Here is a 25,548-nt window from a genome sequence, read left to right as displayed (position 1 = left end):
CTTCTATAAATGCTCCCATTGCTCTGGCTAATAATTTAACGTTAAATATCAAACTAGACAAGCTGCTATTTCAGTTAAAAATCTTCCTGAGCCATTGTCAAATCAGAACCACTTTCAGTCATTTTATGCTGCTTTAGACATGGGCAGCCTTAGAATGTTCCTTTCTCAAGCAACTTCAGTAAATTGGTTAAATGTTATTTCCTCTTCAGAAACCCATGTTAATTCTGCCTGATAATTTTAAACTTTTTCAAGTGCATTGCTATTAGATCCTTAGCAAAAGTCATTTAGAATCTGTTATTAATCTCCAAACTTGGGTGTTGCTTTATCCTGTTCTGCTCCAAAAATATGTTTCACTAGAAATTCAAGGAACATATTCAGAAGGTTTTCATGTTACTTGCTTGGCATTTCAAATACGATTTGTTGTTTCAGGTTTTTGATAAAGAAGTGAAAAGCTATGTTTATATACTGGAAGGCAGCAGTCAGAGAAACAAGATGCAATTGCCAAAGGACAGCAAACAGTCACGTAAGTTATTGAGCAACTTGTTCAAAGTGACCTGTTTATTATCACTTGCACATGATGTATACAGAATAACAATCAAGGTAGAAGCTTGAAACTAATAGAAAAATCATAGATGCCTACACTTTATCTGTATCTAACTATTTTGTTTAATAATATTTTAAGGTACTTTAATGTTCTGTTCAAGAGAAATCATCAGCAGTGTTTCAATGATGAGTTATCTACATGAGAAGAAGGAACTTGCAATTAAATAACAAAGGGTTTAAAACTTAGTTAATAAAGGAGAACCATTGGCACTTAATACGTGAAAGAGATAGATATATATATATATATATTTGCCATTCTTTTATTTAGGAAAAGATGCAGACAAATACACATGCATTTTTTAAAAACAATTTGTTGTGACTCATCAGTCAGAAATGATAGTGAAGGTTGGAGTTATATGAAATTAAACCAAAGTGTGTTGAGTTGTTTATGCCACCGGATGCAGACTTCCAATCATAGAAATACACCTCGACCATTGCCCTCTGCTTCCTACCACCCTGTCAATTCTGTGTCCAATTTGCCAAATTTTCTTGGATTCCCATGGGCTCTTAGCTTCACACCCCCGTATCCCATGAGGATCTTATCAAAAGCTTTGCTGAAGTCCTAATAAACTACATTGCCTTCATCAATGCACCTGGTTACCTCCTTGAAAAATTCAATAAAATTATATCACCTGTGACCTCCCCTTACCTAACCATGCTGTCTATTCTTCATTAATACCTGACTCTGAGTGTAGATTAATTCTGTTCTGAGTTGCTTCCAGCAGTTTCTCCACCACTAATTTTGGGCTGATTGGCCTGTGGTTTCCTGGTTTATCTCTTGCTTTTTTTCTTGAATAATACCACATTAACTGTCCTCCAGTCCTCTGGCACCTCTCCTGTGGTCAAAGAGGAATTGAAAATTATTGTCAACACACCTCTACTTTCTCTCTTTCCTCACTCAGCAGCCTCGGAAGCATTTTCATCTGACCCTGAAGATTCATCTACTTATAAACCTGCCAGATCACTTAGAACGTCCTCCTTAGAACATGTTTGCTTATATCTTTAAGTATATCACAGTCGTTCTCCCTTCAATGCTTAAACCTTAGCTTTTGATTCTGCTGAGGATGTTCGGACAACTTGTATTCCGACTTTTGATACTTTGTTTCTTTCCTTTTTTTGTTGGATTGATCTTGGTATTGTTTATTTCTTTTTCTTTCTGATGTGTTTCATATACCAATTCATTCCTTGTTTCAGCACAATCTTTGTTTCTTCACTGTATCTCTTTTTGCACATTGGCACCACTGAATCTTTTATTTCTGAGGCCAATGAAAAAAGGTCACAATGATTCATTTATCTTGCATAATTATTCCCATTGCATTATACCTTTAATGGAAAAGAGAGAACTTTTCGCAAAGTTTGAACAGGAAACATATCTGAATTCTGACAACACAAAGTTTACTGAAGTAAATTGAATACAAGTGAGGCAGGAGCAAATGTAAGTGTTCACAAAATTGGGGGTGTAGTGGACAGCCCAGAAGGTTACCTCAGTACAATGGGACCTTGACCAGAAGAGCCAAGAAGTGGCAGTTGGAGTTTAATTTGGGGAAATATGAGGAGCTGCATTTTGGAAAGAAAAGTCTGGGCAGGACTTATACATAGGTATGATCCTGGGGAGTATTGCTGAACAAAGAGATTTTGGAGTGTAGGTTCATAGTCCCTTGAAAGTGGAGTTGCAGGTAGATTGGATAGTGAAGGAGGTGTTTGATATACCTTCCTTTATTGGTCAGAGTATTGAGTATAGGAGTTGGGAGGTCATGTTGCAGCTGTACGGGACATTGGTTAGGCCACTTTTGGAATACTGTGTTCAGTTCTCGTCTCCCTGCTATAGGAAGGATGTTGTGAAACTTGAAAAGGTTCAGAAAAGATGTACAAGTTGGTTGCTAGGGTTGGAGGTTTGAGCTACAAGGAGAGGCTGGGGCTATTTTTTCTGGAGGGTCAGGGGCTGAGGCGTGACCTGCTTGAGGTCTATAAAATCATGAGGGCCTTGATAATGTGAATACCAAGGTTGTTTTCCCATGGTAACAGAGTTCATAACCAGAGGGCATAGGTTGAAGGTGAAAATAGAAAGATTTAAGAAGAGACTTGAGGGCCAACGTTTTCAGGCAGAGAGTGATGCGCTTATGGAATGAGCTACCAGAGTACATGGTAGAAGCTAGTACAATTACAACATTTAAAAGTCTTCTGGATGGGTGTATGAATAGGAAATGTTTATGGTCCAAATGCTGGCAAACGGGACTAGATTACTTTAGGCTATCTGGTCGGCTTGGATGAGTTGGACTGAAGGGACTGTTTCTATACTGTACATCTCTATGACTCTAATTCACCATGATGCAAACTGATAAATAAGAATGACCTTTAGGGCAGTTTGATCAGATTCACAATGCATTATCAATCATAAATGGATACAGTTTGATGTAATTAGGTTGTCTATATGTTAGTCCTTGAGAGATATCACAGAGAGTCTGGTTACTTTTGAGACAGATACCTTGAAATTTATGAATAGATAATTGTACATATACAGTCTTGGTTGCATGCTTCCTTATATTGCCATTACATTATGTGTATAATTGACTGGAAAATTGTTCAGTCAATTGATTGTACAGAGTTATTTGGAGATCTTTTATACTAGAATGTCACCTGATGTCATTCAGCTGTCTTTGAGATTTGTGCAATAATACAACATTTAAGAATCCTGAAAGATATTGGACAACGATGTGAAAAGTTTGATTCTGAGGAATGGGAACATTGGTCAAGGATAAATAACCACAGCTACTGTAGTTCTGCATTTATCATCTAAGCACCTCCATACTTGTTAAAGTGTCACAATGTGAATACATTAATAATGTTTTCAGTTAGTCACCATGTGTCACTTCAATGGCCTTAGATGGCCACAAAAAGATCTGCTTTATTTAATCTTGCCTGAAACATCAACCCTGGTTTCTTTCCATAGAAGCTGCTCCACCTGCAAAGTTTATTTTTGAACCTTTTTTGGGTTTTATATAACATTTCCAGCATCTGCAGGATTTTGCTTGTGTTTAGTGGTATAAAAGATATTTTCTTTGTATGTACAAATTCCCTGTGACCCTGGTCACTTTACAAGGATTATGTTACCGACATTATTCAGTTTTCCCTGAGTTTCGTTGCCATAGCACCTTTTGCACGTTTGAACAATGAGAAACATACTTAAGGGTGGATATTTTCACCTAATCAGTTTGAACCTGGGTCCTGGAGGTAAAATCACAATTTGTAAACCAATAACTCTTCCAAACAGGTAAGCATCGCCTCTTGAAGGACATGGGCAGCCAATATCTGGGAACACCATCATCAGCAAGCTTCACTCCATGTCACTCACCATCATGACTTGGAAATATCTCGCTTTCCTTCAGTGTTGTTGAGTAAAAATCCTGGAACTTTCTCCCGAATGACCTTGTGGGTGTACCTACTGCAATGATTCAAGAAAGCAACTTGCCCCTACTTTTTTCAAGGACAACTAAGGATAGGCAATAAATGCTGGCCCAGCTAGCAACTCTTATATCATGTGAATACAAGAAGTGGAAAGTATCACAAATTACTGGAAAGGTGCAAAATATTTAATTTTGAAATTAAAAGGATTTTAAAGTCACAATTAACTTGTAATAATCTTGTGCTCAAACGAATAAAAGAAATTTTCGTAAAACGTAAGAGATGCTGAGTTTTGAAACAGTGCAATGAAAAATGTTGTCTTTAGTGTGGGTCTGTGAAGATGTTCAAAATAACTTATTTTGCAAAATTACTAAGTTATTTGTAAGATTGGAGGAGAATAGAATGTTGTACTGTAACTTTTAAACAACTTGTCTAGCATGTTTAACCTAATGAACTGTCCTAAGGCACTTCACAGGAGCATTCTTAAACTGAGTATGATACTGAGCCACACAAGGAGAAATTAGATTAAATGAGCAATAGTTTGGTCAAATAGGTAAGTTTGAAGATGTGCATTAAAGGAGGAAAGCAAGATAAAGAAGTGGAGAGGAATAGATGTGTGGTGCCAGAGCTTTGAGTCTGTGCAACTGCAGGCATAGCCACTCACCTTGATCAAAATATAACTATGTTTAAACTTTAACTTTTATTGTATTTCATACTACTAAGTTTTGGTGTTTTATTAGTGATGGCACAAAAATACACTGGAGCCTAAGAATAAATATAATACAAATAGGCCAAACAAATTCAGTTTACTATTTCTGTTCTGTGACATTTACTTTCACTAGTGGGTGTGAGATTTTTGTTTCCATGCTGTGTCATTTTTGCTAAAGACTTTCATAATGAAAATGTTGGCAAAAGCCAGGAAGGCAGATGAAGGTAGCTCCACTGAACTTACATGGTTGACTTGAAATTTTTATTTGTGATATTTTCTTGCATTTACCTAAGTAAAAAGGTTCAATAAATTCATAATACTTTTTTTCATTTTATTATTTGAAACATATTTTCTTTTCAGCTCATTATTGTCATCAGGCATAAAGGTAATATGCCTCATAATGAGCGCATAGGCAATGATATTAGTGTCTAGACAATTAAATTGATTTTCATCTGTGCGTTGGCATTTGAACACACCAACTTTTGTGGGTCGGGCAAGGATTTGAAATAATTAGCAATTCCACAGGGACTTAGTGATGTTTTCTGACGATAATTGTGTTTTCAAGTTGAGTACTTGACAGAAAAGTATATGTAATAAGATGAGGAGATGCTAATGTGAGATTTGCCTGAGTAACAATAAGTCTGAGTTAGGACTGACTTGGTTTGCTTGCATTCTGTTTTCTATATCTGCCCCTGCTTTCAAAATGATTCATGTAAACAAAAGTATGCAGTAATAGAAGTGTGAACTGTTAGAGCTAGGGGCTAATGAAGAAAAAAAATTAAGTGGCAGAGGAAACTTATATAGAAGTAAAGCAATTGGAATCTGAACATAAAAGCTTTAAATTAGTCCAGTAAAGTAAAATAAGGGACAGAGAATGTGGCTTTCAGAGAATTAAGAATGTGGACCAGCAGAAACAATATCATTTTCCTCAAAAAAGGTAGCAGCATGTTTGTACACTGATCTGATATTACTTGTCTTATCAGCAATGCACAGATTTTATTATTTACTAGAAAAGAATGAAGTAATAACAATGCAATCTGTTTTATCATTATCTCCCTGTAATAGCATATTGGAAATCAAGCCCATGATTCTTGAAGTCATCATGAAAACTTTAAAATATTTTTATCAAAGTATGCAAAATTCTCCTGTTTCCTGTCATTTAGACACCGGTTAACAAAAAACATGGACCAGGTTTCTGTACTTACTAAGAATTGCTATTTATTACAAATAAATAGATTCTAACTGCGGGTAAACAGTATGAACAGTTGGCATATATCTCTGCTAATTAAAACTCTCCATACTCGTACATTCAGACTAAGAAAAAAAAAAATTGGTGTTGTGGGTGGAGAGAAAAACTAGAAAGCGGTTCAATGGTCCCAGTGTACATGATTCACTGAGATGATTCTTCTGGCTTACAGGAGCTGCTGCTACTTAATCTTTCTTCTCCAGGCTCTTTCACTGGCTTGCAAGAAGACAGTGACCGGTTTGCAACTTTTAAAGCATCTGACATGTCTGTTGAAAACAACAGTTAATACAGCTGATGAGGAAAAATAAACTGGCTTTCTCAGGCTTGCGATTTTTTTACTCAATATTAGCGGCAGTCCCTCACAAATGTGAATGACTCTCTTCCACCCTCAGGGTGAGTCCGTAAGTGGCTGTATAGATTGATGTGGCTTCTGCAGACTCTGCTACACTTGGGGAAGAAGATGGGGTGGGTGGGGCATTGCCATGGCAGTGCGCCCTTAGACAATTTTTGCCTGGCTTCTACTTTTTCCCAACAGCAAGTCTCTAGGTGATTGACACTATGCCAGATGCTGCTCCTTCACTTTGAATGGTCTTGGCCCAGTGATTCCCAGTTGTCTGTGGGAATGCCACATTTTGCCACTGAGGCTTTGAGGTTGTCCTTGGAGTGCTTTTTCTATCCATCTGGAGTATGCCTTCAGTTTTGGAGTTGGGCGTACAGTGCCTACTTGGGAGTCTCATGCTGATCTTGCGGACAACGTGCCCAGCCCATCGCAGTCGATCAAGAGTGGTCAGTGACTTGATGCAGGGGCTGTTGGCCTGGATGCAGATGCTGGTGTTGGTGCATCTACCTTCCCAAAGCTCTCTTGATCATATTCTATTCTATGAGAAAGTGAGGACTGCAGATGCTGGAGATCAGAGCTGAAAATGTGTTGCTGGAAAAGCGCAGCAGGTCAGACAGCATCCAAGGAACTCAGGAAGGGCTCATGCCCGAAACATCAATTCTTCTGCTCCTTGGATGCTGCCTGACCTGTTGTGCTTTTCTAGTAACACATTTTCAGCTCATATTCTATTCTACACCAAGTACCTGATCAAGTCATCACTGCATGCTTCTGAATCTACAATGATTCCAGGTCCTCAAATACTATCCTAAATTTTATATTCTCATGTTCCTATGTGCAAATCAATCTCCTAGCTTATTTCTGCACCATCCTTTATATCCCTTGGAACTTTGTCTCTCCAGCCTTTGTCATCTTGTGCTCTTTTGCACCACTGATGGGAACCAGGCTTTCAGTTATCTTTGCCCTAAGCTCTGAAATTCCCTCTCAGTATCTCATTGCAATGTCATCTCGCTCCATCTTTAAGACCTTTTGTTAAAGTTATTTCTTTAACTTATTCCTCTCCTTATGTATCCTCTTGTTAAAGCTTTGAGGTTGAAGACACAAATTGGTCAGTCTTCAAATGCAAATTTTTTAAACTTGTATTAATTTTTTGATGTACAACTTTGCTAAATCACCTTAATGTGAGATAATTTTGAGCAATTTGACCATACTTTTTCAACTGCATCATAGAAAAATATTCTTGAGCACTAAAATTCTATATTCAACTCCGCCTTAATAGTTTCTAAATCATTTTATGACTCTGACTTCAAAAAGTGCTGCTGTGTCAGAATGTTGAACATAGAACTGTACAGCACAGGAACAGACCCTTCAGCCCACAACGTTGTGCCAAACATGACACCAAATTAAACTAATCCCTTCTGCCTGTCCTTGATCCATATCCCTGTCTTTCTTGCATATTCATGTGCTCAACTAAGAGTCTCTCAGATGGCCCTATTGTATCTACCTCCTTCACCACCCTTGGCAGTATGTTCCAGACTCCTACACTTTGTGTTTTTTAAAAAAACTTGCCCCTCACATCTTAAATGCATTATTCCAAGTTTTAGACATTTCAGCTCTTGGGAAAAGATTCTAATCTATGTATGCATTTCATAATTTTATAAACTTCTATTAAGTCTCCACTCCACTTCCCCCACTATAACGAAAACAATCTAAATTTTTCTAACCTCTCCTTACAGCTGATATCCTTTAATCCAGCTGGCATCCTGATAAACCTCTTCTGCACCCTCACCAAAGTCTCCACATTCTTCCTGTAATGTGGTGACTAGATCTGAATGCAATAATCTTAAGTGTGGCCTAAACAAATTCTATAAGGCTGCAACATGACATCCTGTCTCTTGCACTCCATTTCCCAGCTAATAAAGGCAAGCCTGTCATATGCCTTCTTTACCACGCTACCTACTTGTGTGGCATCTTTTGGGGAGCTGTGGATTTGAACCCCAAGATTCCTCTGTGCATCAATGTTGTTCAGAGTCCTTCCATTAACTGTATATTTTCCTTAACATTTGATCTTTCAAAGTGCAGCACCTCACACTTACCCGGATTAAACTTCATCTGTTATTCCTTCTCCCATATTTGCAACTGATCTATGTCCTGCTGTATCATTTGATAACCTACACTATCCACAACTCCACCGATCTTTGTATCGTCTGCAAACTTACTTACCCAACCATCTACATTTTCATCCTAGTCATTTATGCATCACAAACATTAGAGGTCTCAGTATGGGTCCCAGTAGAGAGTTTCCTGGATGTTCCCTGTTTCCCTTCTTCAACAGAGGAGCAATATTAGCTACTCGCCAGCCCTCTGGGAGTACCTCCAGTGGCTAATGAGAATGCAAAGATCTTGGTCAAGGTCCCAGCAATCTCCTCTCTTGCCCTTCTCAATAACCTGGGGTAGATACCATCAAGCCCCAAGGTCTTACCCACCTTAATGCTCTCAGGAGACCAAACCCCAGTAGCATATTAACATGCTCCACACAAATCTCACTATCCTTCATATCCTTTTCCTGGGTGAATACTAATACTAAGTATTCATTTAGGATTTCACCCACATCCTTTGCCCCCAAGCACGAATTTGGTTCTTTATCCTTGAGTGGCCCTACCTTTTCCCTAGTTATTCTCTTGTTTTTGATGTATGTTCAGAATGTCTTGTGATTCTCTTTAACCCTGCTTGCTAAGGTCATTTCATGGCCCCTTGCTCTTCTAATTTCCCTACTTGAGTTATTTCCTGCTCTTTTAATATCCCTTACTGGCCCTGTTCAATTTTAGCTTCCTAAACCTTACATCTGCTTCTAGTTTCTTTTTTGACTACATTCACAAACTCCTTCCTTATCCAAAGGTCCTTTTCCCATCCTTATCCTTCCTCCTTATTGGAACATGCCTGTCCTGAACTCTCATCAGCAAGTCTTTAAACTATTCCTACATGTCAAATCTGGACTTGCCTGATAACAGCTCCTCCCAATTAACACTGACACAATTTTCCCTCCCCTAATTTAGTATCTTTCCACAAGAAACCATCCCAGATAAATTTATAAACTCCTACAAATATATAGCAAAAAAAGAAATTGTTTTGGAAATGTATAACTTGAGCCTAATGAATTGCCAAGCATATATGTTAAGGATGTTTTCATTTGATTTCAGTAGTTTTGTCCTGAAGCTGGGAGAAACCAATTGCAATCAAATTATTACTAGTTAGTAACATAATTTTAAATGTAATGAACCAGACAGATTGTAGATGTTTCTGACTCCAGTGTGTATTAAAATTGTATGTTTTTTTTTATTTAATCTGAATCACAAGCCATTAAAACAATGCATCAGACAGAAAAATAGTCATTTTAGTCTTGCAATACATCTTTAATGTTGTAGTTATGGACCCTTTGTCACAATAGTCCAAAAAGGAAAATGATGCACTCGTTTTATTTTTGTATATTATTTCACCTAACATAGTAACATGACATCATTGCCACTGATGGTGCCGCAATAAATGTCTGTTTGAAAATATATTCAGTTTTGTTTCCCCTTCTGGATGCTCAAGTGTATAGTAAAGACTATTTTTATTTTTGAATTAAAAATGGGAAAATATACTGCTTTCATCCAAGGAAGCTATTTGTTTTAAGAGACCTTACATATTATGAGTTGTATATGCAGGGTTGCTTTATTTGAGCTGTGAGGGAGAGTTCCACATAAATTGATACTGCCTATGTTTTCAGGGCAGTTCTATCCAGAGATTATCTTTTATTTGACTTTTTCATTGATATCAGTTGTTCTGAGTTCAGGAGTGCTCATCATTTAACAAACTCTTGACTGGTTCCCGGCAAGATGGCTGCAGCCTATGTATGGACAATACATCTATACTACAAAGAAAGTAACCATCTTTGTTTCTGTCTCTTCTGTGTGTAGCTCATCTCTACTCTGTGAAAGGAAAAGAGCAAACCATGTACAGAGAGAGATTTAAAGGGTAAATTCTCAACCAGTGATAAATGACCTCCTATTGTCACCTAAGAGTCAGAAGGAATAAAACAACTCTGTCTGTAATCTGGGTAATGTTTCCCTGAATTTTAGTTTTCATCTGCTCAGAGCATTCTTGCCTCTTTGTGCGCGTGTGTGTCTGTCTGTTTATCGCTTAAAACCTATTACACTCCTACTTCTGATAGAAGAATCACACTCCTGAAGTGCCTCAGCAAATACTGCCTAAGCCTGATTACTTTCTCCAGCAATTTCCTGTTTTATTTTATTTTTCTACATTCCCACGTAGGTAAATGCTATTATTTTAGCTGTCCTGGAATAACATAGCTGGGGATGCAACTAGCTCTGGAGCAGAAACCGTCTTTCTTATAGCTGAGATATTGTTAGGACCAAAGATGTTTGCTGTATCAAGTACTTACAGGCACTCCTTGGAGAGAATTGAATTGGCTGCTCTGGCATCTGTGAAACTAGGGTTCTTGGGAGGACGTTGAGATGGATTTTCCACTTGGTACTTCTGGCTGAAGATGGCTTCAACAGCATAGAGAACAGCAATTTATACGAAGCCTGCCCCTTTGTTTAATTGTCCATCATCACTCATAACTGGGATATATCAGGACTGCAGAACTTGATCAAAAGTGTTTGGTTGTAATGTTGTTTCACTTCCTCTAATGTGGTTTGCTTCTGCATGCATGTAGTCCTATGTTACTTTTAGAAGTTAAGCACCTCATGTTTAGTTATGCATGGTACTATCCTTGACATGCTTTCTTGCACTTTTTTGGACGAGGGGTTTCCCTTAGCTTGATGGTAATATTAAAGTGTAGGGTATGCTAAGTCTTAAGTTTAAAGCCTGTCATATTAGAGACTAAAGTATGACTTCTAGATTGTTGGTTGAATCTAATATAGTTGGAAGATTTGATGTTTTCTTTTTTAACAGCTGCCTCTTCAATCTGTAGAATCCCAAAATGAGGTTGGATTATACTTGAGTTTATAATAAAGATGCTGTGTAATTTGGCTAAAAAGCTAAGAGGAGACTTTGGTTCTGAAAATGCCGATGTCACTGAATGCAGATAAGATATCTTTGTTTGGTTAATAGTGACTCAAATAGTAAGATGAAAAATATTTGTTTATTTTTTGGCATGTAATTAGTTCAAATGGAATTTACATGTGCTATAACATGACTGACAAAGTTGTAAGCATAAATTTAATTTTGTTTTTGGCACTGTCCATTAAGTAATACGAAACCGCCATATTTCAAGGCTTTTTTTTGGACATTATTCTGTGAAATTATCTTCTCCAGAAAACAGTGGATGCCATGTCATCTTTTGTATTCAAGATTTCTAATGGACAAGTGGATCTGCTGGTACACCACCCCTTCATTTCCACCCAGGGCCCTAAACAGTCCTTCCAGGTGAAACAGAGGTTCACCTGCCTCTTCTTCAACCTAATTTACTATCCAGTGCTCTCAATGTGGTCTTCTTTACACTGGGGAGACGAAACATAAAGTAAGGGAACATTTTACTGAATATCTCAGCCAGGCCTGCAGGGGTCAACTTGACCTCCCATTCACTACCCATTTTAATTCCCCTTTCCACTCCCCTTCCGACAGTGCTAACCATGGTGGCTCAGTGGTTAGCACTGCTGCCTCACATTGCCAGGGCCCCAGGTTCGATTCCAGCCTTGGGTGATTGTGTGGAGCTTGCACATTCTCCCCATGTCTGCGTGGGTTTCCTCTGGGTGCTCTGGTTTCCTCCCACAGTCCAAAGACATGCGGGTCAGGTGAAATGGCCATTCTAAATTGCCCATATTCGTCAAAGGGAAATGAGTCTGGGTGGGGTTACTCTTCGGAGGGTTGGTGTGGACTTATTGGGCCAAAGGGCCTGTTTCCACACTGTAGGGAATCTAATCTAATTCAACGAATCAAACCGCTAATCGGAGGAGCAACATCTCATCTTCTGCCTGGACAGCCTATAGCCCAGAAGACTCAACATTTGAGTTCTCCAATTTCAAATAACTTCCCTTCTTATCACCCGACTGCCTTCCCTCCCTTCCATTTCTCTTATCAACCCTTCCTTCTAGTCACTCGAAGGATTCATTCCTCCCATTGATCAACAGGTCATCCTCTCCCTGTGTTCACTTATCCCCACCCTGCCCACCCCATCCCCTTAATTGGCAGCACTCCTTACACCCACCCCCAAGTCCTGAAGAAGGGTTACACCCAACACACTGACTTCTCCACCTCCTGAAGTTGCCTGGCTTGCTGTGTTCTTCCAGATTCCTGCTTGTCTACCTTGGAATCCTGCATTTATGGTTTTGTTTTGTCTCTAAGTGCACAATGGGGATAGACAGAAAAGTGAAGTTGAGACCATAATCAGATCAGCCATGATTTTTTTGAATGATGGAGCAGACTCAAATGGCCTTCAATTCCCACTCCATCAACCAATGGCTTGCTGTTAATCCTTGGTATTCTGTGCTGCTAATTTAATGTTAATTTCTGTTTTTCATACTGCTACATTATCAGAAGTGTCAGGAATTGAAATAAATAGATTAATCAACATTGCTGGGCTCATAAATTGCTAACATTAGGGTACGAACAGGCTACGCATATTCTTAGGGTATATGATCTCTTGGAACTTATTTCATTGCCTTTGGAATTGGATAGAAATATCCAGTTATTTTCAGTGAATTGGCTTAAAACTTTAAAAAAATTTTACTTACCTCTCCCAAGACAGAAAATACTGTGGAATATTAACACCGAGTTGCACCATGATGGTTTGGAAAAAGCTTTAGCCTTTTTGCATATTGAGAACACTTGCAATATTGTGGAAAACTGGAGGGAATTTATTTATGAAGTTGGTTACCACTGTATTTATAAATCCTTAGTAAGGCATTTTTTAATACCTATGTTATGCCTTCTTAACAAAACTAATCATTGTTTGAAAATTGTTACATTTTACAGAGGGCCCTATGGAAATCTGACATATCTCCTGAAGGCAGTCCACAATGTTTTTGATTTATGTCTTAAAAGGTTTGAAGGTGATAGCTTGGATTTAACTTACTAATTATATCTAAAAGCCTCAGGCAGTGTGTGTAATAACTATTGGGGAAAAACAAAATTGCCAAGTCCTGTGCTTCTGACGGATAATATGCAGTGAACAACAAAGGAAGTTGTCAAACTGTGTATATCAGACAAATGAATTTGGAAGCCACAGTATGACAAGGTATGGACTCAAATTGTGAAGCAAGCAAACAAACTGCATTTACTTTCAGGAATTAAAAGAAATGTTTGATCAAGAGGAAAAAAAACGATGACAAAATTGTGGAGAAATACCTATGTTTAAGAATAAAAGATAGAATACACTTTCAGAAACATTGGAGCACCTGCAGGTTGTCTTTTGCAGAGCAGGTGATCGCCAGCTGTGTTAATTTACATGCAATCTGTGGAAGTATATCATATGTGCCGATGAGGGCTGTGAATACATAGATGAGACAGGTACATTGCTGTACAATAAAGAATTTCGCAATATTTTGCAAAATAAAACAACTGCATCACAGAATTGTTACAGCACAGAATGAAGCCACTATGTCTGCCCTTTTGGCATTAGCCCTCTCAATGAACAAATCATTTTGTGCCATTCCCCAGTTTTCTCCCCATAATCCATAATGCTTTTTGTATGCAGATAACAAAAATTCCCTTTCAAATGCTTCAGTTGAACCATATTTTGTTCCACAAATTCGGATGTCACAAGTTTCTGTACAGTGGTAGACATTTTATGATCAGACAGCCAGCAAGAAATTCCAAAATGTCCCCAAAGTTGCTGTGTGTCTACTTGTGTTGACACTTCTCCATGAATCTCTGTCCTACACACAGAGACGGTATATTTTATAGGAATTAAACAAAAGGTATATCAGTCACATGGGCGGTTGTCATCACATAGTTTAAAGTAGGTAATTATGAATTTACAAAGCCCGATGAATATCGATGTCCTGTGATAACGTGTGAATGGATGTGTTCTTCATGATTATGTGTTGATGGGAAGACATTAAGACAGAAGGGTTTTGCCTGCTGTAACTGGGGGATTCACTTACCTGCGCTAATATGGAGGGAAAGTAAGACAATGGGAACGGGAGGCAGTTAAACAGGGTTGTGGCCAAGGCTATCAGTCGTGTCTGGGAAGGGCAAATACCCTGTCTGGGGCAACGGGGAATCCACATGTGTGGCTTCACTAGCCTCTATTTCTAAGATACAGTCAGCCTCCTCCCTACTGAGATGTTCTGTTTGTGTTGTAAGAGTACAGGCTTTCAGTTGATACTGCAGTAAGTCTTTTGGTAGTGGAATATTTAACCCCTGAGTCCCCAATGTGTCCTGAAAGAGAAGCAAACCATGGAACTGACCCCTCTGTAGCATTTTAAGTTCCTCAACTCCACCACAGTTGACCGTGCAATCCAGACATTAACCAATCACAGCATGATGTTGTTTGCACCTGTCACTTTATTTCTGTTTTTATAATTATTTTAAACTTGTAACAAATTAAAAATACTATACATGAATGCACGAAGCATTAGAAATAAGATGGATGAGCTTGAGGCTTTTGGAAATTGGCAGATACGATATTGTGGGGATAACTGAGACGTGGCTTCAAGTGGATAGGGCCTGGGAAATGAATATTCAAGGCTACACGTGCTATCGTAAGGACAGATTGATGGGCAGAGGGGGTAGGGTGGCCATGTTGGTAAGGGATGACATTCAGTCCCTTGCGCGGGGAGACCTAGAATCAGGGGATGTAGAGTCAGTATGGATAGAGCTGAGAAATCCTAAGGGTAAAAAGACCCTCTTGGGAGTTATCTACAGGCCCCAAACAGTAGTCTGGATGTCAGATGTATGTTGAATCAGGAGCTGAAATTGGCCTATCGCAAAGATGATACTACAGTTGTTATGGGGGATTTCAACATGCATGTAGACTGGGAGAATCAGGATGGTATTGGACCTCAAGAAAGAGACTTTGTGGAGTGCCTCCGAGATGGATTCTTAGAACAGCTGGTGCTGGAGCCTACCAGGCAGAAGGCAATTCTGATATTGTACAACGAACCAGAATTGATCAGGGACCTCGAAGTGAAGGAGCCATTGGGAAGTAGTGACCATAATACAATAAGCTTCAATCTGCAATTTGAGAGGGAGCGGGTACAAACGGAAGTGACAATATTTCAGTTGAATAAAGGGAACTATGGAGCTATGAGGGAGGAGCTGGCCAACGTTCAATGGTGCAATACCTTAGCAGGAATGACAGTGGAGGAACAGTGGCAAATATTTCTGTGTATAATGCGGAAGATACAGGATCAGTTCATTCCAAAAAGGAAGAAAGATCCTAGGAGGAGGCATGGGTGGCCATGGCTGATGAGGGAAGTTAAGAAACATATACAGTTAAAAGAGAAAAAGTATAACATAACAAAGATAAGTGGGAAAACAGAGGACTGTGAAGCTTTTAAAGAACAACAGAGGATTACTAAGAAGGAAATATGCAGAGAAAAAAATGAGGTGCGAAGGTAAACTGGCCAAAAATATAAAGGAGGATAGTAAAAGCTTTTTTTTTTAGGTATGTGAAAGGCAAAAAAATGGTTAAGACTAAAATTGGGCCCTTGAAGACAGAAACAGGGGAATATATTACAGGGAACAAAGAAATGGCAGAAGAATTGAATTGGTACTTCAGATCTGTGTTCACTGGGGAAGACACAAGCAACTTCCCTGAGGTAACAGTGGCTGAAGGACCTGAACTGAAGGGAATTTATATTTGCCAAGAATTGGTGTTGGAAAGACTGTTAGGTCTGAAGGTTGATAAGTCCCCGGGACCTGATGGTCTACATCCCAGGGTACTGAAGGAGGTGGCTCGAGAAATCGTGGATGCGTTGGTGATTATTTTCCAGAGTTCGATAGATTCGGGATCAGTTCCTGCGGATTGGAGAGTGGCTAATGTTGTATCACTTTTTAAGAAAGGTGGGAGAGAGATAGGCCAGTTAGTCTGACCTCCGTGGTGGGAAAGATGCTGGAGTCTATTATAAAGGATGAAATTACGACACATCTGAATAGTAGTAACAGGATAGGTCAGAATCAGCATGGATTTATGAAGGGGAAATCATGCTTGACTAATCTTCTGGAATTTTTTGAGGATGTGACTCTCAAGATGGACAAGGGAGATACAGTAGATGTAGTGTACCTTGACTTTCAGAAAGCTTTTGATAAAGTCCCACATAGGAGGTTAGTGAGCGAAATTAGGGCGCATGGTATTCGGGGCAAAGTACTAACTTGGATTGAAAGTTGGTTGGCTGATAGGAAACAAAGAGTAGTGATAAACAGCTCCATTTCGGAATGGCAGGCAGTGACCAGTGGGGTACTGCAGGGATCAGTGCTTGGACTGCAGCTTTTTACAATATATATTAATGATATAGAAGGTGGTATTAGTAATAACATTAGCAAATTTGCTGATGATACTAAGCTGGGTGGCAGGGTGAAATGTGAGGAGGATGTTAGGAGATTACTGGGTGACCTGGACAGGTTAGGCGAGTGGTCAGATCATGGCAGATGCAGTTTAATGTGGATAAATGTATGGTTGTCCACTTTGGTGGCAAGAACAGGAAGGCGGAATACTACCTAAATAGAATTAATTTAGGTAAAGGGGCAGTACAAAGAGATCTGGGTGTTCTTGTACACCAGTCAATGAAGGTAAACATGCAGGTACAGCAGGTAGTGAAGGAGGCTAATAGCATTCTGGCCTTCATAACAAGAGGGATTGAGTATAGAAGCAAAGAGGTTCTTCTGCAGCTGTACAGAGCCCTTTCGTAGGATATGTGGAACAATCCATCTTCCGCAACTACACTGGCACCACCCCCCACCTTTTCCTCCGCTACATCGATGACTGTATCGGCGCTGCCTCGTGCTCCCACGAGGAGGTTGAACAGTTCATCAACTTTACTAACACCTTCCATCCCGACCTGAAATTCACCTGGACTGTCTCAGACTCCTCCCTCCCCTTCCTAGACCTTTCCATTTCTATCTCGGGCGACCGACTCAATACAGACATCTACTATAAACCGACCGACTCCCACAGCTACTTGGACTACACCTCCTCCCACCCTGAACCCTGTAAAAACGCCATCCCATATTCCCAATTCCTTCGTCTCCGCCGCATCTGCTCCCAGGAGGACCAATTCCAACACCGCACAGCCCAGATGGCCTCCTTCTTCAAGGACCGCAGATTCCCCCCAGACGTGATCGACGATGCCCTCCACCGCATCTCCTCCACTTCCCGCTCCTCCGCCCTTGAGCCCCGCTCCTCCAACCGCCACCAAGACAGAACCCCACTGGTTCTCACCTACCACCCCACCAACCTGCGCATACAACGTATTATCCGCCGCCATTTCCGCCACCTCCAAACGGACCCCACCACCAAGGATATATTTCCCTCCCCTCCCCTATCAGCGTTCCGCAAGGACCACTCCCTTCGTGACTCCCTTGTCAGATCCACACCCCCCACCAACCCAACCTCCACCCCCGGCACCTTCCCCTGCAACCGCAGGAAATGTAAAACTTGCGCCCACACCTCCACACTCACTTCCCTCCAAGGCCCCAAGGGATCCTTCCATATCCGCCACAAGTTCACCTGTACCTCCACACACATCATCTATTGCATCCGCTGCACCCGATGTGGCCTCCTCTATATTGGTGAGACAGGCCGCTTACTTGCGGAACGCTTCAGAGAACACCTCTGGGCCGCCCGAACCAACCAACCCAATCACCCCGTGGCTCAACACTTTAACTCCCCCTCCCACTCCACCGAGGACATGCAGGTCCTTGGACTCCTCCACCGGCAGAACACAACTACACGACGGCTGGAGGAGGAGCGCCTCATCTTCCGCCTGGGAACCCTCCAACCACAAGGTATGAATTCAGATTTCTCCAGCTTCCTCATTTCCCCTCCCCCCTCCTTGTCTCAGTCGGTTCCCTCAACTCAGCACCGCCCTCCTAACCTGCAATCCTCTTCCTGACCTCTCCGCCCCCACCCCACTCCGGCCTATCACCCTCACCTTGACCTCCTTCCACCTATCCCACCTCCATCGCCCCTCCCCCTAGTCCCTCCTCCCTACCTTTTATCTCAGCCTGCTTGGCTCTCTCTCTCTTATTCCTGATGAAGGGCTTATGCTCGAAACGTCGAATTCTCTATTCCTGAGATGCTGCCTAACCTGCTGTGCTTTGACCAGCAACACATTTTCAGCCCTGATGAGACCACACCTGGAGTACTGTGTGCAGATCTGGTCTCCAAATTTGAGGAAAGACATTCTGGCTATTGAGGGAGTGCAGCGTAGGTTCACGAGGTCAATTCCTGGAATGGCGGGACTACCTGATGCTGAAAGACTGGAGCGACTGGGCTTGTATACCCTTGAGTTTAGAAGACTGAGAGGGGATCTGATTGAGACATATAAGATTATTAAAGGATTGGACACTCTGGAGGCAGGAAACATGTTTCCGCTGATGGGTGAGTGCCGAACCAGAGGACACAGCTTAAAAATACGGGGTAGACCATTTAGGACAGAGATGAGGAGAACCTTCTTCACCCAGAGAGTGGTGGCTGTGTGGAATGCTCTGCCCCAGAGTGCAGTGGAGGCCCAGTCTCTGGATTCATTTAAGAAAGAGTTGGATAGAGCTCTCAAGGATAGTGGAATCAAGGGTTATGCAGATAAGGCAGGAACAGGATACTGATTAAAGATGATCAGCCATGATCATATTGAATGGTGGTGTACGCTCGAAGGGCAGAATGGCCTACTCCTGCACCTATTGTCTATTGTCTCTCCTTTTCAGAAAAAAGGACTAAGGGGCAACTTTTTCACTCAGAGTGTGTTACATGTGTGGAATGAACTGCTAGAGGAAGTGGTGGAGGCTAGTACAATTGCAAAATTTAAAAGGCATTGGGATGTGTATATGAATGATATGGGCCAGGTGTTGGCAGGTGGACTAGATTGGGTTGGGATATCTAGGCAAAAGTGAGGACTGCAGATAATAGAGACCAGAGTTTAGATTAGAGTGGTGCTGGAAAAGCACAGCAGGTCAGGCAACATCCGAGGAGCAGGAAATTCGACCTTCATCAGGTTGGGATATCTGGTCAGCATGGATGAGTTGGACCAAAGGGTCTGTTTCCGTGCCGTACGTCTCTATGACTATGACTCTAGTAGATAGGGTAAATAGACAAAGTCTTTTCCTTGGGGTCAGTAAGTCCAGAACTAGAGGGCATAGGTTTAGGATGAGAGGGGAAAGATATTAAAGAGACCGATGGGGCAACCTTTTCACACAAGAAGGTAGTGCGTGTATGGAATGAGCTGCCAGAGGAAGTGGTGGAGGCTGGTACAATTGCAGCATTTAAGAGGCATTCGGATGGGCATATGAATAGGAAGGTTTTGGAGGGATATGGGCCCGGTGCTGGCAGGTAGGACTAGATTGGGTTGGGAATCTGGTCGGCAAAGACGGGTTGGACTGAAGGGTCTGTTTCCATGCTGTACATCTCTATAACTCTATGACTCTAGTGTCTGTATTGCTGGGGCATAGAAACTGTTCTGAAGGCTTAAGTCCCAATGACTGTCTCTGCTCAGTACCAGGATTAAGGACAACTATTTGAAGTCAAAATGAAATTTGGAATGTGAAGGTGGGAAATAGCTGTTGCCATGATCTACATGGGTATCAAAGAAACAGATTGGAGCTAATGGGGTTAATTTTAAAAGCAGAGCCACTACGTTTATAGCCTCTGGATTAAGACATGAGCAAATTGTGTTCCAGTACAAGAGGGAGTTTCATTGTGGTGGTCGCTGGGATAGAGAGGAGCTTTTATAATGAGAAAGATGAAATTATGACACAAATAGAAATGAATGAACATGATGTGATAACCATTATAAGAGATGTCCTTAAGGCAAGGGTATGGAATATTCCAAAATATTTGACAGCTGAATAAAGTTAGAATGAAAGGACAGGGGAAAGAAAGTAGCATAGTTAGGAAAGGATGAGATCAGTGGAGTAATGAGAAAATCTTTTGGCTCAGAAGATCAAGATGTCAAATCAGTTTTGTCAGAAATAAGGAATATCAAGGGAATGAGTGGGTGTAGTTTATAGGCTCTTCAACACTGCGGGAGAGAATATAAATCAATAAAGCTGAGGGGGAGAAAATAGCCTAGTGGTGTCAGCACTGAACTGTTAATCTAGAGACCCAGATAATGTTTGGCGGACCTAGTTTTGAATCCTGCCAAGGCAGATGGTGAAATTTGCATTCAGTAAAAATCGGGAATTAAGAGTCGAAATGAGGACCACAAATCTATTATTAATTATTAGAAAAAAAACCCATCTGGTTCACTAATGTCCTTTAGGGAAGGAAGCTGCCATCTGTATCTGGCCTATGAGAGACTCCATATTCACAATAATGTGGTTGACTCTTAGCTGCCCTCAGGGCAATTAGGGCAATTTCATCTTTCTCATTAAATACTTACCGAGCTAGTGATGCCCTCAACACATGAATGAATTTTTTTAAAATTGAGGCTTATAAGAAAGGTTATTTAAATATTTGTTTTTATGTAATATATGTGAACATTATAATGAGTAAATTATAGCCTTGTGGACAAATTCACAGATTATATACAGGCTACTTTCTTAGAACATTTGTCGTAGAACCAACCAGGGAGCCAGATATTTTAAACCTGGTAAAGTAAAATGAGGCAGAAATTATTACGTTTAGCAAAGAGTGATCATAGCATAAAAATGCTTTGCATTCAGTTTGAGGATAAGAAACCTAGGCCTGAAACTAGTATCCCAAACCTAAATAAAGGCAATGACAATGAAGGTGAAGTTGGCTAAAGGAGACTGGGAACATAGGTTAAAAAGAATGTGTGTAATGGCAGACATTAATTAGTGTCGTGGAAATTTTCCCCTGGTTGGAGCCATACCTGGCACATAAATGGGGTGCTGGAAAAGATGTACCCTGGTGCATAGGGTGGTAGTAATAGGTTGAGAGGGCAGTTAATTAAGCATTCAGGATCTGAGTTTTTTTTAAGAGCAAGGAGGTTATGTTGGTTATTTTTATGACACTCTTTTAGACTCAATTGGAGTATTATGTGCAGTTATGGGTGCTGAACTTTAGGAAGGATGTGAATGAGATTACAGAAGGGTTTCACATGATTGGTTTCAGGGATGAGAAGTTTAAGATAAGATAGGTTAGAGAAGTTGGGGACTGGTTCCCTTGGAGAATAGACATTACAGAGGAATATAATTGCAGTATTCATAACCATGAGAGAATTGATCAGCAAAAATTAGGAGAAAATGTTCCACTTGTGAAAGGATTGAGAATGAGGGAACGTAGATTTAAAGTGATGTAAGATAAACTTTTTTTCACAATGAGTAATTACGGTTTGGAATGGGCTTCTTGGGAGTGTGGCGAATGCAGGTTCAGTTCAAGCATTCTTGAGAGAATAAGGTGGTTACCTGAAAATGAATAATGCTCAGGTTATGGAGAGAAGACAGAAGAATGGCATGATGTAAGTTGGTCATTTGAAGAGCTGGTGCAGACACAATGGGCTGAATGGGTTCTTTGGGTCTATTAAAGTTCTGTGAATCTATCGATTTTATGGGAAGGATCCACTTATCATTGCACATGTGGCAGTTGGCAAGGGCTCATAAGATTGATGAAATGAACACGTCTCTGAACTGGCGAGGGAGAAGTGATTGTGTTTTAGATCATGGGGCACTGATATCAGTACAGGGTAAAGTAGGGGCTGGACCATTGGGATGGTATATTACCATCTAGGATCAATATTCTACTGAAATGTATAACTTGGAAAGTAGACAAAGTTTGGAGCACCAGGTTACAGTCCAACAGGTTTATTTGGAAGTACAAACTTTTGGAATGCCGCTCCTTCGTCAGATAGCTATACTAGCTATATGGTGAAGGAGCAGTGCTCCGAAAGCTTGTACTTCCAAATGAACCAGTTGGACTTTAACCTGGCATTGTGTGATTTTTAACTTTGTCCCACCCCAGTCCAACACTGGCACCTCCACATCTTGGGAGGTAGAGAGAGCTCTAAACTAAATGATGGGTGAGAAGGATCAAGTTTGGGTAGATGTAGCAAATCAAAGCAGGAAAGTGAAATAGTCAATTGTTGGCCCGAGTTGGCAGGAAGGGACAGGGGAAATAAACCTGAGCATACACCAACAATCAAGACTAGATGTTAGAAATAAAGCAACAAGACAAAGCGAAAGGGTCTGGAGTTGGATTCATTCATAATAAAATAAATAAATTGACGGCAAGCATTGAAGTAAATAAATATGATCTGAATGTCATTATTAAAATATGATTGGGTCCTGAATATTGAAGGGTATATGACATTTAGGAAGAATTAATCTAGGATATATTTAAGTAGATAGTTCCGACTACTGTTAAGTATATTCCTACCCTAAATAAAAACTCAAAAAAGAGGACAAACAATACTTAGTTGTTGTGGTTCTGTTCGCCGAGCTGGGAGTTTGTGTTGCTAACGTTTCGTCTCCTTTCTAGGTGACATCCTCTGCTTGGGAGCCTCCTGTGAAGCGCTTCTGTGATGTTTCCTCTGGCATTTATAGTGGCTTGTCTCTGCTGCTTCCGGGTGTCAGTTGCTGTCCGCTGCAGTGGCCGGTATATTGGGTCCAGGTCGACCTGGACCCAATATACCGGCCACTGCAGCGGACAGCAACTGACACCCGGAAGCAGCAGAGACAAGCCACTATAAATGCCAGAGGAAACATCACAGAAGCGCTTCACAGGAGGCTCCCAAGCACTGAGGATGTCACGTAGAAAGGGGACAAAACGTTTGCAACACAAACTCCCAGCTCGGCGAACAGAACCACAACAACGAGCACCCGAGCTACAAATCTTCTCCCAAACTTTGAACAATACTTAGTTAATTTAAATATAAGTAAAGGAAAGTATATAGTTGTGCAAAGATGAATGGCAGACCAAATAATTGGACCGAACATAAAGTTTGGCAGAATGACTAAAAGATTAATCAGGATGAAGATTTTTAGGATGAGGAAGCTTGCTACAAATGTAAAAATGGAGACTAAACGTTTTTACAAGTATTTGGAAAAGAAAAGCCCAAGTAAGGTCATCGAGAGATTCAAAGTTAGTAGCATACAAAAGGAAATGGCAGATGACGTAAATGGATGTTTTCCTACAGCCTTCACAATAGACGATAAAAGAAACATTCCAGTATAACATGTGTAAATCAGAAGGTAAAAGGAAGATTGAGATTTGGTTAAATTGCAAACATAAGCACCAGCCGAGGTTCCTTCCCACTCTGCAGTTCACCCTCATACGACATCTTACTCAGCTTAGTCACACACTGTGCTCTGAAATACTGTTTCCTGTTTTAAGATGTTTATTAAAACCTATCCATTTAAGCAAGCATTTGGTTGGCATCCTAACTCTTTCTGAGAGTTTGGTGTTAGATTTTGTTTGATAATTACTCTAGTGAGGTGCCTTGAGGTTATTGCTACATTAAGACAACAATTTAAATATGTTGTTGCTGCTGACCTTTACATTGGGCTTCAGAGACTCTGGTTTTCTGCAGCTTGTGTGAATTATAATGTGAATATAGAAGTATAGTTAGTAAGTTTTCAGATAACTTCAAAATTGGGGGCATAGTGGACAGTGAAGAAGAGTATCTCAGAGTACTATGGGTCCTTGATCACATGGGTTAATGGACTGATGAGAGGCAAATGGAACTTAATTGAAGCAGTGAGCTTGTTTTCATGTTATATGACTATGACTCTGAGCTGCAGGCTGACAACTCCCCTTGGTCCTGATGGCCTCTGTCTTTAGAGCCTTAAAAGGAGGAGTGCAGATCCATAATTCCTTGAAAGTAGAGTCGCAGATAGATAGGATAGTGAAGAAGGCGTTTGGTATGCCTTCCTTTATTGGTCAGAGTATTGAGTACAGAAGTTGGGAGGTCATGTTGCGGTTGTACAGGACGTTGTTTTGGCCAATGTTGGAATATTGCGTGCAATTCTGGTTTCCTTCCTATCGGAAAGATGCTGTTAAGCTTGAAAGGGTTCAGAAAAGATTTCCAAGGATGTTGCCAGGATTGGAGGATTTTGAGCTATAGGGAGAGGTTGAACAGGCTGGGGCTCTTTTCCCTGGAGTGTTGGAGGCTGAGGGGTGACCTCATAGAGGTTTATAAAATCATGAGGGGCATGGATAAGATAAATAGACAAAGCCTTTTCCTTGGGGTGGAGCTGTCCAGAACTAGAGGGTATAAGTTTAGGGTGAGAGGGGAAAGGTATAAGAGAGACCTAAAGGGCAACCTTTTCATGCAGAGGGTGGTGTGTATATGGAATGAGCTGCCAGAGGAAGTGGTGCAGGCTAGTACAATAGCAACATTTAAAAGGCAATTGGATAGGTATATGAATAGGAAGGGTTTGGAGAGATATGGGCCAGGTGCTGACAGGTAGGGCTAGATTGGGTTGGGATATCTGGCCGGCACGGACCTGTTGGACCGAAGGGTCTGTTTCTGTGCTGTACATCTCAATGACTCTAAGTGCCACTGAGATAGTATTCTGGAAAGGTTCTGTCAGACTGGAATATACCAAACACTGTATAAGTTTTCTATTCCAGAAGAGAGAGAGAGAAACAGGAAACCAAAGGTTAAGTTAGCTTCACTTTGATTGTGGGAAATGTTTTAAATTGATAATTATGGCAGTTATAGCTGTGTCCTTAGAAAAATCCAAGGTAATCAGGAAGAGTCAATGTGACTGTGGAAGGGAAAGGATGTTTAACTAGTTTATTTATCGTCAAAAGAATAACATATGCAGAGATGAAGGAGGCCCCCTGGAGATATACTGTGTTTAGATTTCCAGAAGACATTTGACAAGGAACCAAATAAAAGAATGTGTAAAGTAGAGGTTCATGTTATAGGGGTAGCATATTAGCATAGAGGAATGGCTGGCTGACTGAATACAGAGCGTACATAAATTAGTCTTTTTCTGATTGGCAGGAGTGGCATCCAGCAGGAGCCTGTGCTGCAGCCTCAACATTTTATAATTTATATCAATGTCTTAGATGAGTGGAATAAAGGCACAATCGCTAAATTTGAAGTAGATGCAATGATGAATGGGATGGTACTGAAGTGGGAGATGGCATGGGGCAGTGTGACTCTAGGCACATGGACACAC

The 25,548-nt window shown here is 40.7% G+C and overlaps 1 protein-coding gene across 1 annotated transcript in view; it reads left to right on the top strand.

Moving 5' to 3' along the window:
- Window positions 1-25,548, top strand: part of cfap20dc (CFAP20 domain containing) — a 400,449-nt gene that overhangs the window by 20,814 nt on the left and 354,087 nt on the right. Inside the window, exon 3 of the mRNA XM_060835856.1 lies at window positions 430-523. Coding sequence (XP_060691839.1) covers window positions 430-523 — 94 coding nt within the window. The remainder of the gene's footprint in view (window positions 1-429; window positions 524-25,548) is intronic.

The sequence above is a fragment of the Hemiscyllium ocellatum genome, chromosome 14, assembly GCF_020745735.1.
Source record: "Hemiscyllium ocellatum isolate sHemOce1 chromosome 14, sHemOce1.pat.X.cur, whole genome shotgun sequence".
Taxonomy (NCBI): Eukaryota; Metazoa; Chordata; class Chondrichthyes; order Orectolobiformes; family Hemiscylliidae; genus Hemiscyllium; species Hemiscyllium ocellatum.
This window is presented reverse-complemented; position numbering and strand designations above follow the sequence as displayed.